This window comes from Peromyscus leucopus, chromosome 1 (assembly GCF_004664715.2).
Source record: "Peromyscus leucopus breed LL Stock chromosome 1, UCI_PerLeu_2.1, whole genome shotgun sequence".
NCBI classification, from domain to species: Eukaryota; Metazoa; Chordata; class Mammalia; order Rodentia; family Cricetidae; genus Peromyscus; species Peromyscus leucopus.
Window position 1 is genome coordinate 40,799,366 of NC_051063.1, and position 13,739 is coordinate 40,813,104.

The following is a 13,739-nucleotide window of genomic DNA, read 5'->3' on the forward strand; positions in this document are numbered from 1 at the left end:
GGTTTAGCAGTTTATTTACTTCACGTATTTGCATGTGTGCATTGTGTGTGTGTGTGTGTTGAGACAGCTGTTAGAAACAGGATCTTCCACTGTAAATCAAGCTATTCTGGAATTCACTGTGTAGCTCTTGAACTTTGGCAATCTTCCTGCCTCAATCTCCAGAATGCTGGTATTATGGGTATGAACTACTATGCCTGTATATGGGAGGGGTGCATGTATTTCTGTCTATGTATTAAGTTTACTGTGCATGATGCTTGAGATAGTGCATTATAGGGCTTAGAGTTGAAAGAAAGAGACAGAGACAGGCACCGAGAGACTGATCAAAGGCATACTTAGCATTTGGAAGTGTTATATGCAAAAATATGAGTAGTGTTCCCATCCTACTCCACTTTTTGGAATTCGTTAACCATCCTTTTGGTGTGCAGACTCTTTATTTAAAAAGTGTGCGAATGTGTGTGTGTGTGTGTGTGTGTGTATGTTTGTGTGTATGTATGTGCAGTTGAAGAGGGCATCATGCCCCTTAAAGTAGAGCACAGGTGGTAGAGAGCTGCCTGATGTGGGTACTGAGAACTGTAGTTAAGGGCAGCAGTTGCTCTTAACCATTGAGCCATCTCACCGGCCCCTGTGATAAAAAGGTCTTTTGAATGTTAGCTTTGACAACAATTTATTGTACAGTTTGAGGCAAATGATACGATTATCTATGGATTAAAAAAATGAAATGAATGAAAGGATGTTAGTGGTAGAGTGCTTTGCATAGCATACTCCAGGTCTAAGGTTCAGTCCCCAACACTGAAAAGAAAAAGAAAGAAAAAAAAAAGGCATGGGGGTGCAAAAAGCTGTTAGTCATGACTTAATTACAATTTTAAAAATTTTTTTAAATTTATTTTTTATGATGTTGGAATTGAACACAGGGCCATAAGTGTTCCAGGCAAGTGCTTTTCCATGGAGCTGCCTCTGGTCCCACTCTGTTGATCATGCTTTTTAAAAAGTTACGAGGGCCTTGAGAGATGGCTTAGCAGTTCAGTGCACTGGCTGCTCTTCCAGAGAATATAGGTTTGATCCTAGTGCCCACATGGTGGTTTACTATCGCCTGTAACACAGTCCAGGGAACCTGATACCCTCTTCTGGCTTGTGAGGGCACCAGACATGTCTGTGGTACATAGACACGCATGCAGTCCATATAGTCCTACACATAGAATATAATAATAGTAAATTATGTGTTCATGGGCATGATGTGTGTGTGTGGGTCTGCATACCATGACACAGATGTGGTCAGAGAACAGCTTTGCACCCAGTTCTCTTCCACCCTTATGTGGTTCTGGGAATCAAATTCAAGTTGCCAGGCTTGTTTCCAAGTACCTTTAACCCACTGAGCCATCTTGTCAGCCTTAATCCTGCTTTTTGAAGTAAGGTCTCACTCTGTTGCCCGGGCTGGTTTGGAACTCACTATGTAACCCAAGTTGGCCTCCAATTTGCAGATATAATGCTATTCTTAACCTCCCAAATTCTCAGATTATAGGTTTGACCCACCATACCACTTGACATGAGCATTTGGACAATTCAAAATTGAGAGATTTAGTGGTTTTGATACAACAATTTTTAGGAGTTTTTTTCCTGCAAAATTGGCATTCTTTCATCTTAAAGTACTTTAAACGTATATTTCCTTCTATTTGTTACTTTTGTGATAAGAAGGAACAAAGGCTATAACATACCTTAAAAGCAATAAGCTTAGCCAGTTTATGGGGAAGCTGGGTCAGGGAATCCCAGCCTAGTCAAAAGTAAAGAGGTCTGGGGTTGAGTGATGCCTGGTACAGGTATGGCCTAAGGTTCAGTTCCAAGGGTGAGGAAAAGATGTTCGTGTCCATCCAGTTTAGGCTCCAGGCTGAAGCAGGAAGTTCAGACCAGAGTTTGAGACCAGCAAGGGACACTATAGAGAGACTCGTAAGAACAAAGATAAAGCTATAGTGTATTTTTAAAAAGTTATAACACTATTTCAAAGTGTTCTTTAAGTCATAGGTGATACTTTTAATTACAGATATGAGAAGTTTTTCAGTATTTGTAAATTAATGAAAGAAAATTCACATCTAATTTTCCTTGTTTTTAAGGGAATGTGCTGTGGGATGGTCTTTATAGAAAGATGCTGTGAATATATGTTGCTCCCGTTGGTTGATAAATAAAGCTGCTTTGGCCTATGGTAAGACAGGATAAGAGCCAGGCGGGAAATCCAAGCAGAGAGACAGGGAGAAGAATGGTGGAATCAGGGTAGATGTCATCCAACTGCCCAAGGAACAAGATGCCAGCAGACCAGTAACGCCATGGCCACATGTCAAAATATAGATGAATAGAAATGGGTTAATTTAAGATGTCAGAGCTAGCTAGCAATAAGCCTGAGCCATAGACCAAACAGTTTGTAATTAATATAAGCCTCTGTGTGTTTATTTGGGACCTAGCAGCTGCGGGACACAGGAAAACTTCTGGCTACAGGAATGTATTATAAATAAGTTGATTTGCAGATACATTAAGGGAGACTCATAAGCACAATATAATGATAAAATCAGCTGGGTAAGCACTTTGCTTTCTTGGCTTTTACTTGGTCATATATCAAAGGTTAACGCTAATCAAGGGCTGCATAAAATGCAGCTGCTCAGTATAATACAGGCATATAAGTGGAAAGTATAGCATTAACTTCATTTTCCATAAAATTACCTATTTTATATAGGTAGTATATAAACTTTAATGTATGTAAATAAAAGAGGTATTAAGAGCAAAATAAGCTCTGGACCTGATGAGATTACATAGAATTACCCTTCTCATTTTTAATTTCAGAGCAGTGTTTTCAGAGGTGGTTGATTATAAAAACTGGTAAATTCCAAGTTTTTATTTCTAATACAAAATAAAGTTTTGTTTTGTTTTTCAAGACTGGGTTTCTGTGTGTATGTAGCCTTGGCTGTCTTTGAACTCACTCTGTAGGCCAGGCTGGCCTTGAACTCACAGAGATCTGCCTGCCTCTGCCTCCCAAGTACTGTGATCAAAGGTGTGTGCCACCACCTCCCAGCTTCAAAATAAAGCTTTTTAAAATCAAATTTTTATTAGACTTATTTATTTTTGTACGCATGAATGTATGTGTACTACATATGAGCTTGGTGCCTGAAGAGGTCAAGAGAGAGATTGAATCTTCTAGACTGGAGTTATGGGTGGTTGACAACCATCATGTGGGAGACTGGGAATTGAACCTGGGTCCTCTGCAAGAGCTACAATTGCTCTTAACCACTAAGCCATCTCCAGCCCTGTTTGTTTGTTTGTTTGTTTGTTTGTTTGTTTGTGTTTGGAGCTGAGGATGGAACCCAGGGCCTTGTGCTTGCTAGGCAAGATCTCTACCACTGAGCTAAATCCCCAACCCGTTTGTTTGTTTTTAATTTATTATTTCTAGCTGCTGTAGCACCATGCTTCCTTTCTTTGGTGAAGGGTGATGGTAGTCACAAAGGGACACTGTATATGTGTGGCCTATGAAATATTTTTAAAGTATGAAATGATAACATTTTAAATGATTACAAATTCATTTCACTTGTTACTTTCCAGATAAAACTATTTTGCAAACTGGACATTTAATGACATAGCACAGAATTATTCTGTTATATAATATATATTATATGTCTCTGTGTAACCCTAGCTGTCCTGAAACTCACTCTGTAGACCAGGCTGTCCTCGAACTTACAGAGATGCCTGCCTCTGCCTCTCAAGGGCTGGGATTAAAGGTGTGTACCATCATCACCCGGCGAGTATTAGGTTTAATAGAGGGTCTTTTGGTTTGGAGGTTTTGTTGTTGGGGTAAGATATGGTAGCAACTGATAGGTGGTGGTAGTGGTGCATGCCTTTAATCCGAGCGCCCTGGAGGCAGAGGCAGGCCAATCTCTGAGTTCCAGGACAGCCAGGACCGCTACATAGAGAATTCCTGCCTCGAAAAACCAAAGCCCAAAACAAAACAAATGTAATAAAAAAACAAAAACCTAACACTCTGTACAGGTGACAAAATGCTTGCATACTTTCTTGAACTGTCTTTGTGTGTGCCAGATGATAAAGAATCATTGTTTTCAATTTTATTGTCATTATTTGTAGTTTTCTATTTTTTGGGGGGTGGAGGCACATTTAGACTCCAAGTGAATGCCTAGGTGGTAATGAACTTTGTATTATGTCTTCTTATACATTCATACATTTAGTGCCTTTCTAGTTTTTCCTATGTTTTACCCCTGACGGTTGAACTTAGAGTCTTGCACTTGCTAAGTGTGCATTCTTTCACTGATCTGAACATTCAACCCTGTGTGCATATATATTCTCTTTCTCTGACTTTTAAAATATTTTGTTGTAGTTTTTAATTTTTTGCTCATTTATTATGCATCTTTAATTATTTTTAGATTTTATTTTATGTGTATGAGTCCTCTATCTGCTTATACACCTTTATGCCAGAAGAGGGCACCAGACACCCACTGTAGATGGTTGTGAGCCACCATGTGGTTGCTGGGAATTGAACTTAGGACTTCTGGAAGAGCAGCCAGTGCTCTTAACCTCTGAGCTATCTCTTTAAATTAGATTTCTTTGGTTTGCTCTGTATGTATGTGCTTGTGTGGGGGCATGCAGCTGACACCATACATGTATGGAGGGCAAGTCAACTTTTAGGGCGTCAATTCTGTCTTCCATCATGTGGGTCCCAGAAATAGAACTCAGGTTGTTCAGTGTGGTGGCAAGCCCGTTGATTGATTGGGCCATTTCACCAGCCTTCTTTGCTTTTTGAGACAGGGCTATGCTATGTATTCCAGGCTGACTTTGGACTCATTCTGTAGCCAATGTTGACCTAAACCTCAGCAATCCTTTTGCCTTAGCTTCCCAAGATACAGACGTGTTCCACTCCACTAGGCTTTGCCTTTTTACCTGTCTTAGCTAAGCACTTTTCACTGTGTCTGTAACCTTCAGATACATGGTGTGAATGCTTTTCCTTACAATCTCACAAAGAGGATTGATTCTTTCTGTAGATCTTAGAGACTTTAATACAGGATTTCCCCTGTTTGTCTTTAAGTTGAGATTTCTCTTCCTTGCATTTAAAAGAAGCATTTGACTTGATTCCTATTGAGATATCTGGATTACCACCAGTATTGCTGTTCTTTAGTTTTGTAGTCATTGTTAAGTAAAATAAAGGTTGTTTGCACACAGGCACTGTTGTGCTTACATAGTGGATCTGGTACTTAATAACTGACCAGTGGGTATATAGAGAATACAGTGTGGATACACTGGACCAAAGGATTATTTACACTGAATGGAGTGAAGTGGAATATGATCTCAACATTACTTAAAATGACTCAATTTTTAAAACATAGTTTATTTTATGAATAAAGACACATGCAGGCAAAACATCTATATCTATAAAATAAAGATTTTTTTTAAAAAGGGTGACAATACAATATAAAATAGAAATATAAATAAATATGTATTTAGAGTATATACTTTTTTTTTTTTTAGACAGGGTTTCTCTGTGTAGCTTTGGTGCCTGTCCTGGATCTCGCTCTGTAGACCAGGTTGGCCTCGAACTCGCAGAGAGCTGCTTGGCTCTGCCTCCTGAGTGCTGGGATTAAAGGTGTGTGCCACCACCTCCAGGCATATTTTTGTTTTTGAGACAATATTTTGTATAACTCAGGCTGGCCTGGAACTCACTGTGTAGCTGAAGCTGGCCTTGAACTCCTGATCTTCCTGCCTCTATTTTCCAAGTGCTGAGGTAACAGGCGTGTACCACCACGCCTGGCTAGGGTATAATTTTTGATATGTATAATGGTTCTCTTGGTTAGAACCATTCTAACCAAGATAATGAACATACCCCTGCTCACAGGAAGTTCCCTTGGACCCCTTTCTGTTTTCTGTTCTTTGAGTCAGGGTCTGGTTCTGTAGCTGAGGTTAGACTCTCGTTCCTTATCCTGCTGAGTCCTGGGGTTGGTGGTGTGTTAATACCTCTTTACCTTCTGAAACCCCGGGTAACACCTTCACTAGAGGTTAGTGAACATTTTCTAGTATTTCATGTAAATGTAATTATATAGCTTGCAGTCTTATATTTTTTATTGCAATTTTATTTATGTGTGTGGCTGCACATGCCAGGGTGAGTATGTGGAGGTCAAAGGACAGTTTGCAGAAATCAATTCTCCTCCCCCCCTCCACTCAATGAGGTCCTGGGATTTGACCTCAGGTCCCCAGGTTTGGTGGCAAGGACTTTAACATGATGAGCCATCTCACCTGTGCAGCATGCAGTCTTTTTCTCTTTACCCTTGGCATTATCTTGCATTTTAATGTTTTGTGTATAATTAGTTCATTTATTTTTATTGCACAGTAGTATTATAGTATATAGATATATCACTATCCATTCATAATGTTGGTAGACATTTGGGTTGTTACTAGTTTTTGGTTTATAAAACTCTTAAGAATATTCATGTATAAGTTTTATATGGATGTATATTTTAATTTTACTTGGATACCTAGTAGAAAGGCTAAGACATGGTAGATACATGTTTAATTTTTTAGAACAATGATAAATTGTTTTCCAGAGTTTGTGGCATTTTTATTCTCCTCAGCATTGCATTAGAATTAATAGTTTCTTTATTTCCAACATTTGATTTGCCAGTCTTAATATTTTAAATAATATTTTTTTTATTGTTGGATGGTGGTGGTGCACACTTTTAATTCCAGCATGCATTCGGGAGACAGAGGCAGGTGGATCTCTGAGTTCATGTGCAACCTGGTCAACAGAGCAAGTTCCAGGACAGCCAGAGCTACACAGAGAAACCCTGCCTTGAAACACACACACACACACACACACACACACACACACACACACAGAGATTCTTTCAGAATCTCATATAGTATATTTTGTTCTTTTTTTCTCTTTATTTATTTTATTTTATTTTACAATACCATTCATTTCTACATATCAGCCACGGGTTCCCCTATTCTCCCCCCTCCCACACCCTCCCCTTACCCCCAGCTTACCCCCCATTCCCACCTCCTCCAGGGCAAATCCTCCCCCAAGGACTGCGATCAACCTATTTTGTTCTTAATCACACCCCTTCTCTCACTCCTCCAGATCCACCGTGTACAGCTGCCTCACTGTCCCTACCTACCCAACTTTGTGTCCTCCTTAAGTCCATCAGGCCCAATTTGTGCTGTCTATATGCTTTTGGGTGTGGGTTCTCCACTATGGAATAGTCCACCTACTTAAGGTTACCCTCTTTTTTTGTTTTGTTTTTTCCAAGACAGGATCTCTCTGTGTAGCTTTGGCTGTCCTGTGTAGTGGAATGTTTCTCTGGTCCTGCCCAGCCCCATGATCCTGTAGCTGCTTATAAAATAATCACTTATTTACAATTCTATGACCTAAGGCAGGCTTCTTGCTAGCTAGCGCTTTCATCTTAAATTAACCCATTTCTATTCATCTGTGTTTTGCCACGTGGCATCTTGCTGCTCCTTGGGTGGTGGCTGGTGTCTCTCCCTACTCTTCTTTCTTCTCTCCATGTCTTTGCTTGGATTTCCCACTGCCTCTAAGCTGCCTTGTCATAGACCAGTGCAGCTTTATTTACTAGCCAATGGGAGCAACACATATTCAAGCATACAGAAAGACATCCCACAGCAGTCCTGGACCTGGCTTTGTAGATCAGACTGGCCTTATAGAGATCCACCTGCCTCTGCCTCCCAAATGCTGGGATTAAAGGCGTGCGCCAGCACTGACCAGCTATAAGGCCACTCTTTTATATAAAAGTGACTTTCCCTTTTCCAGAAGTTATCAGATGGAACTTCATACCCATTTCCCTCCTCCATTTGGGATTACATCTGGCTTCGGCTTGTGTGTTCTGTCACAACCTCTTTGAGTCCATATGTGTAGCTGTCTTGCTGTGTTCAGAAAATATGACTTATTATCCACTGGCTCTGATTCTTACAGTGTTTCCTCCCCTCTTCCCTGAGCCTTGGGAGGAGGATTGCGACACAGGTGTCTCATATAGGGCTGAGCACTTTACAGTCTTTTATTTGTCCTTTGGAGCATTTGGGGTCTATGTTAATGTCCAGCTGCTGCAAGAAGTTGTTCCTCTGATGAAGGTTGAGAGATGCACTAATCTGATTATAGCAATAAGTCACTATGTGTTGGCTTGATACCATGTTCATTTAGCAGAATAATAGTATGTTCTCTCCTAGGACCTGTGATCTGTCTAGTCTCATGAGAGACTCTCAGGCAGCTATACCATTGGAAAGTTCTATGTACAGTACTCAACAAAAATCTGTGCCACTGAAGAAGCTCACCCCTTAATCTCATTATATAATCTTGAGGAGTGGTGGATTTCATGCAAGCCCAAGTCTTCCCTCCGTGAAGGAATGTTTATTGGCCTGATCTCTGAGTGGGAGATAACACAGCTGTACTGATTCATGAAGGAAATATTAGGTTGTTATATTCTAGATGTTTTCACAAACATTGGTATTTTAATAAGAGTGTAACTCAGTTTTAGAATACATGCTTTGTTGTGTGAAGCTTTGGGTTTGATCTCTAGCAGTAGTAAAAACAAAACAGTAAATAATGAACAAGTGAAAACTTCAAGAAAGTAAAAATCTAAGAATAGCCTAGCTGTCAAAGTACTTAATGCAAAGATACACAGCTCTCTACTCTGTTCCTGATGTATGTTTTTTCTAATGCAATGAAAATTGTACTTTTTTTTTCTTTTTTGATACTGGGTTTCTCTATGTAGCCCTGGCTATCCTGGAACTCTCTCTATAGACCAGTCTGGCCTTAAATTCACAGAAATCCTCCTGTCTCTGCCTCCTGAGTGCTAGGATTAAAGGTGTGCATCACCACCACCACCACCACCACCACCACCACCACCACCACCACCACCCAGCAAAAGGTGTACAGCTACAGTTTTTAAAACATTTTTTAAATGGCATGTTAGTATACCAGTGTCAATATCAAACTACTAAATTGTTGATTTTCTCTTCTAGAATTCATCATTCAAATAAAATGACAACCTCCTGGAGTGATCGATTACAGAATGCAGCAGATGTGCCTGCTAACATGGATAAACATGCCTTGAAAAAGTATCGGCGAGAAGCCTATCACCGGTAAGATAGCTTCATCCTCAGAACACCTCTAGGAAGTCTCTACTTTCTACTCTTAGGCTTCAGGTGATGGAATTCATATACAGACATGTTAAGTAATTTATCACAGAGCGTATAACTAGTGGTTCAAAGCTAGTGACATTCAGGTTTTTACCTATAGCACACCATCCGCTGTTTATAGCTACTAGCAAAAATCCTGAACAAAGTCTATCTGCTAGAAAATTGCTCCTAGTTAATTGGATTGAAATTTCTTTTCCGCTTTCTTTTTGGTAGTCTCACGTAGCTCAGGCTGTCATTGAACTCGTGTCAATGCTCCTGCCTCAGCTTGCCAGGTGCTATGATTATAGATATACCGCACTCTATCTAGGTTTCTTTATTTTTTAAAAGACAGGGTCTTGCTGTGATGTCCAGGTTGACCTTGAATACATAGGCTCAAGTGTTCCTCCATTCTCAGCCTTCCAAGTAGCCAGGACAATAGGCACATGCCATCATGCCTTGTTAAGATTGACATTATTTTTTCTTTTTCTTTTCTTTTCTTTTTTTTTTTTTTTTTATTTTCCAGAGCTGAGGACTGAACCCAGGGCCTTGTGCTTGCTAGGCGCTCTACCACTGAGCTAAATCCCCAACCCCGACATTATTTTTTAAACTTATTTATGATGATGTGTTTGTGTGTGTGTGTGTGTGTGTGTGTGTGTGTGTACATGATCGTGCATGCCTGTGGTCATGCTGCAATGCACACGTAGAAGTTTGAGGACAACTCTGTGACATCTGTTCTCTCTTTCCTCCCATTTTTATATGGCTTCTGGGATTGAACTCAGGTCGCCCGACTTTTGTAGCAAGTGCTATTACCCTCTGAGGATGAAATTCTTAACTGAAATTTTAATAGAATATAACAGAATTTAAATTCTTTAACAAAAATTCTTAACTGCTATTTACCATAAACTGATTATAATCTTTTTAAATTATAAATCAAAATTATAAATTTAAAATTAAAAATCTTTTAAACATTTATTTATTATTTTTTATGAAAAAATTTTTAAAAAGATTTATTTATTTATTATGTATAGTGTTCTGTTTATATGTATGTCTGCACACCAGAAGAGGGCACCAGATCTCATTATAGATGGTTGTGAGCCACCATGTGGTTGCTGGGAATTGAACTCAGGACCTCTGAAAGAGCAGTCAGTCAGTGCTCTTAACCTCTGAGTCATCTCTCCAGCCCTATTTTTATTTTTTTGAGCAGGTGTTTTGCCTGTATGCATGCCTGTGTAAGGGTGTTGGATCCTCTGGAACTGGAGTTAGAGACAGCTGTGGGTCTAGGAATTGAACCCAGGTCCTCTGTAAGAGAAGACAGAGCTCTTAACTGTTGAGCTATCTCTCTAGCCCCTAGCTATAATTTTTAAGCAGAATTTAAAATTGTGTTTACTTAACCCTGGTGTGGTAGTACACACTTGTAATCTCAGCACTTGGGAGGTAGAAATAGGAGGATCATGAGTTCAAGGCCAGCCTGGGCTACATGAGTCCTTGTCTTTTTTTTTTTTTTTTTTTTTCTTTTCTTTTTTTTTTTTTTTTTTTTGAGCTGAGGACCGAACCCAGGGCCTTGTGCTTGTTAGGCAAGTGCTCTACCACTGAGCTAAATCCCCAACCCTGAGTCCTTGTCTTAAAATAAAGATAAAAACACAAAATACAGAATAACAATTGTGTAGTGTTTATTAAAAGAATGTTATACAGTTCTGACCTTGCCTTTCTACATAGAAAAGAATAGAATTAAGGAATGGACATGTAGCCTGGTTAGTAGTTGGTTTTTAATGTAAGCTGATGACATTTTACTAATGATAGGTCACTATGTAGCATTTGTGGGTATCAGACTATTATTCCTTAAGCCCTAGAAAAGTGAAAAAAATTTCTGGTTCCTGTCAAGTCTTCAAATTACATAGTAGGTATTGACGACTTTCCTTTCTGTGTGGTGTGTTGGTATATGCTATAGGAATTCAAGTATAGCACAGAATTTTAAAACTTTTAAATGTTTATTTAATTTTATTTTTTTAATTTTTTTTAAACTTTATTTTATGTGCATTGGTATGAAAGTGTCAGATCCCCTGGAACTGGAATACAGACAGTTGTGAGTGCCATGTGGGTGCTGGGAATTGAACCCAGGTCCTCTGGAAGAGCAGCTAGTGCTCCTAACCACTGGGCCATCTCTCCAGTCCCTTAAAACTTTTAAATATTTATTATTGTTGAGTGTATGTGATATGCATGTGGGAGTGTGGGTTTTCATTTATGGTGGTCACAAGATAACTTGCTACTGTGGTTTCCAGAGATTGAACTCGGGTTATTAAGACTTGTGCAGCAAGCATTTTTATCCAATGAGCCATCTCTTGGGCTTTAAAAACAGGCATGTTTATATGTGTAAAGGAAACATGGGGCTATAGGTATAGCTCAGTTGACAGAGTGTTTGCCTAGCGGCACAGAGTCCTGGGTTTGATCCCACACACAAATGGCATGGTGGCCCAAGACTCTGAGGCAAAGACAGGAGAGAAAGTTCAACGTTTTCCTCAGCTATATAGCAAGTTCGAGGCCATCTTAGGCTACATGAGGCCCCATCTTGAGTGAAGCAAAGTGTAGCACAAATACTCTAATGAATGCAGGTGTTCTCTTTTTAAAAAATATTTATTTATTTATTTTACGTATATGAGTACTTTGTTTTCATCCATATTAGAAGAGGGCATCAGATCCCATTACGGATGGTTGTGAGTCACCATGTGGTTGCTGGGAATTGAACTCAGGACCTCTAGAAGAACAGCCAGTGCTCTTAACCGCTGAGCCACTTCTCTGTATGTGTTTATAGAGCCCCTGCAGGTGTTCTCTATATGTATTTATGTTCAATTAGTTGGTTAGTCTTGAGGCTCTAGAGCAGTGATTCTCAACCTTCCCGATGCTGTGACCCTTTAATACAGTTCCTCATGTGGTGACCCCAACCATAAATTATTTCATTGCTACTTCATAACTGTAATTTTGCTGCTGATATGAATTGTAATGTAAATATCTGATGTGTAGAGTTATTGGATATGCGACCCCTAAAGGGGTCATGACCCCTGGGTTGAGAGCCACTTCTCTAGAGGATGGATGCATTTGGATGCAGTGTTCTCAGGAAGGGAGACAGGGCTAAACTTACCCTGGAAGAGAGATAAACATTAACATTTCTAGCAAACATCATCTGGTAAGAATCCTAATTGCACTCGGTATGCCATAGCTCAAATACATTTCTGACTCATTTAGAATGGTATTTCCTGTAATAATTTAGACAGGTTCCACACCCTACATTTTTCATCAGGTAGGAGTAATATGAAACAATGGAAATAATAATAAAAGCATCTCTCAAGGTTTATAATTTTTTTTTTTTTCAAACTAGGCCTCACTCTATGGGTCATACTGGGAATGAGTTCATTACCTTCTTGCCTTGTACTTGTGATTGCTGGTGTTATAGGTGTATTCCAGAAAGCCTAGTTTAATCCATTTTCAAACTTTGTCTGTTGTGTTGGTTTTTGTGTGGTGCTGTAGTAGTGTAATGTGATGTGATCCTATATGCTAGGCAAATACTCTGCTGGAGCTCAAACCCAGGACTCTTAAATACTGAGCCAGATCACTCTGTCCTAATAAAATACTTTTCAGTAATAAAAAAAACTGGGTTTTTGTACTCTTGCAAGTATTTGCTTTTAAAGAATTATGTATCTGTTTCTAAAATTGGCAAAAATTATGTATATTATTTTAGACATATTTTAAAATAGGTATATAGACTAGCTAAATAAAACTAATGTACATTAACTTAGGGCTGAGGAGATAGCCCATTTGGTGAGGTGTTTGCTATGCAGACATAAGGACTTGAGTTGATTTTTCAGAACCCATGTGGAAAAAAAAACAAGGCCTTGGGCTAGAGAGATGGCTCAGCAGTTGAGAGTGGCTGGCTGCTCTTCCAGAGGACCTGGGTTCAATTCCAGCACTCACATGGCAGCTCACCACTGTCTGTCACTCCAGTTCTAGGGAATCTGACACTTTCACACAGACATACACAGGCAAAGTACCAATACACCTAAAGTAAAGGTTAAAAAACAAAAGCAAAACCCAGGCCTTGTGGCTCACATTTGTAATCCCAGCGCTGGGGAGGTGAATACAGGTGGATTCCTAGAACTCTCTGGCTAGCCAGTCTAGCCTACTTGGTGAGCTTTAGGTTGATGAGATGATACCTGAGGATACCATCTGAAGTGAACCTCCAGCCTTTATCCGTGCACACATGCCTGTAGCTGTGTACACATGTCTACACAGGTGAACATACATTTTTATAGATGTGCATGTGCACGTGTGCACCCATACACACATCCACACACAGACACACCATTAATTAACTATTTTGTGAGAACACTTAAAGTTTCTCAGTAAGCTAGCAGTGGGTGGAGGGTAAGAAAAGAGGGTCGAAAGTTAAAGGTCAATTTTGACTACATAATGATTTCAAGGCTAACCTGGGCTACATGAGACCCTGTCTCAAATAACATCACCCAACCCAAAAGAAAAAAATGAAAAAGCAAAAAAGATTTCTCAACTATTTTTGAGTA

The 13,739-nt window shown here is 39.5% G+C and overlaps 1 protein-coding gene across 9 annotated transcripts in view; it reads left to right on the forward strand.

The window, feature by feature from the left end:
* Positions 1-13,739, forward strand: part of Nt5c2 (5'-nucleotidase, cytosolic II) — a 132,774-nt gene that overhangs the window by 66,377 nt on the left and 52,658 nt on the right. For all 9 annotated transcript variants that reach the window (XM_037206322.1, XM_037206310.1, XM_037206312.1 and 6 more), the window contains exon 2: positions 9,013-9,132. Coding sequence is in view for 2 of the 9 variants with exons in the window: in XM_028874677.2 (XP_028730510.1) it covers positions 9,013-9,132 (120 nt within the window). In the remaining 7 variants the exon portion in view is untranslated. The remainder of the gene's footprint in view (positions 1-9,012; positions 9,133-13,739) is intronic.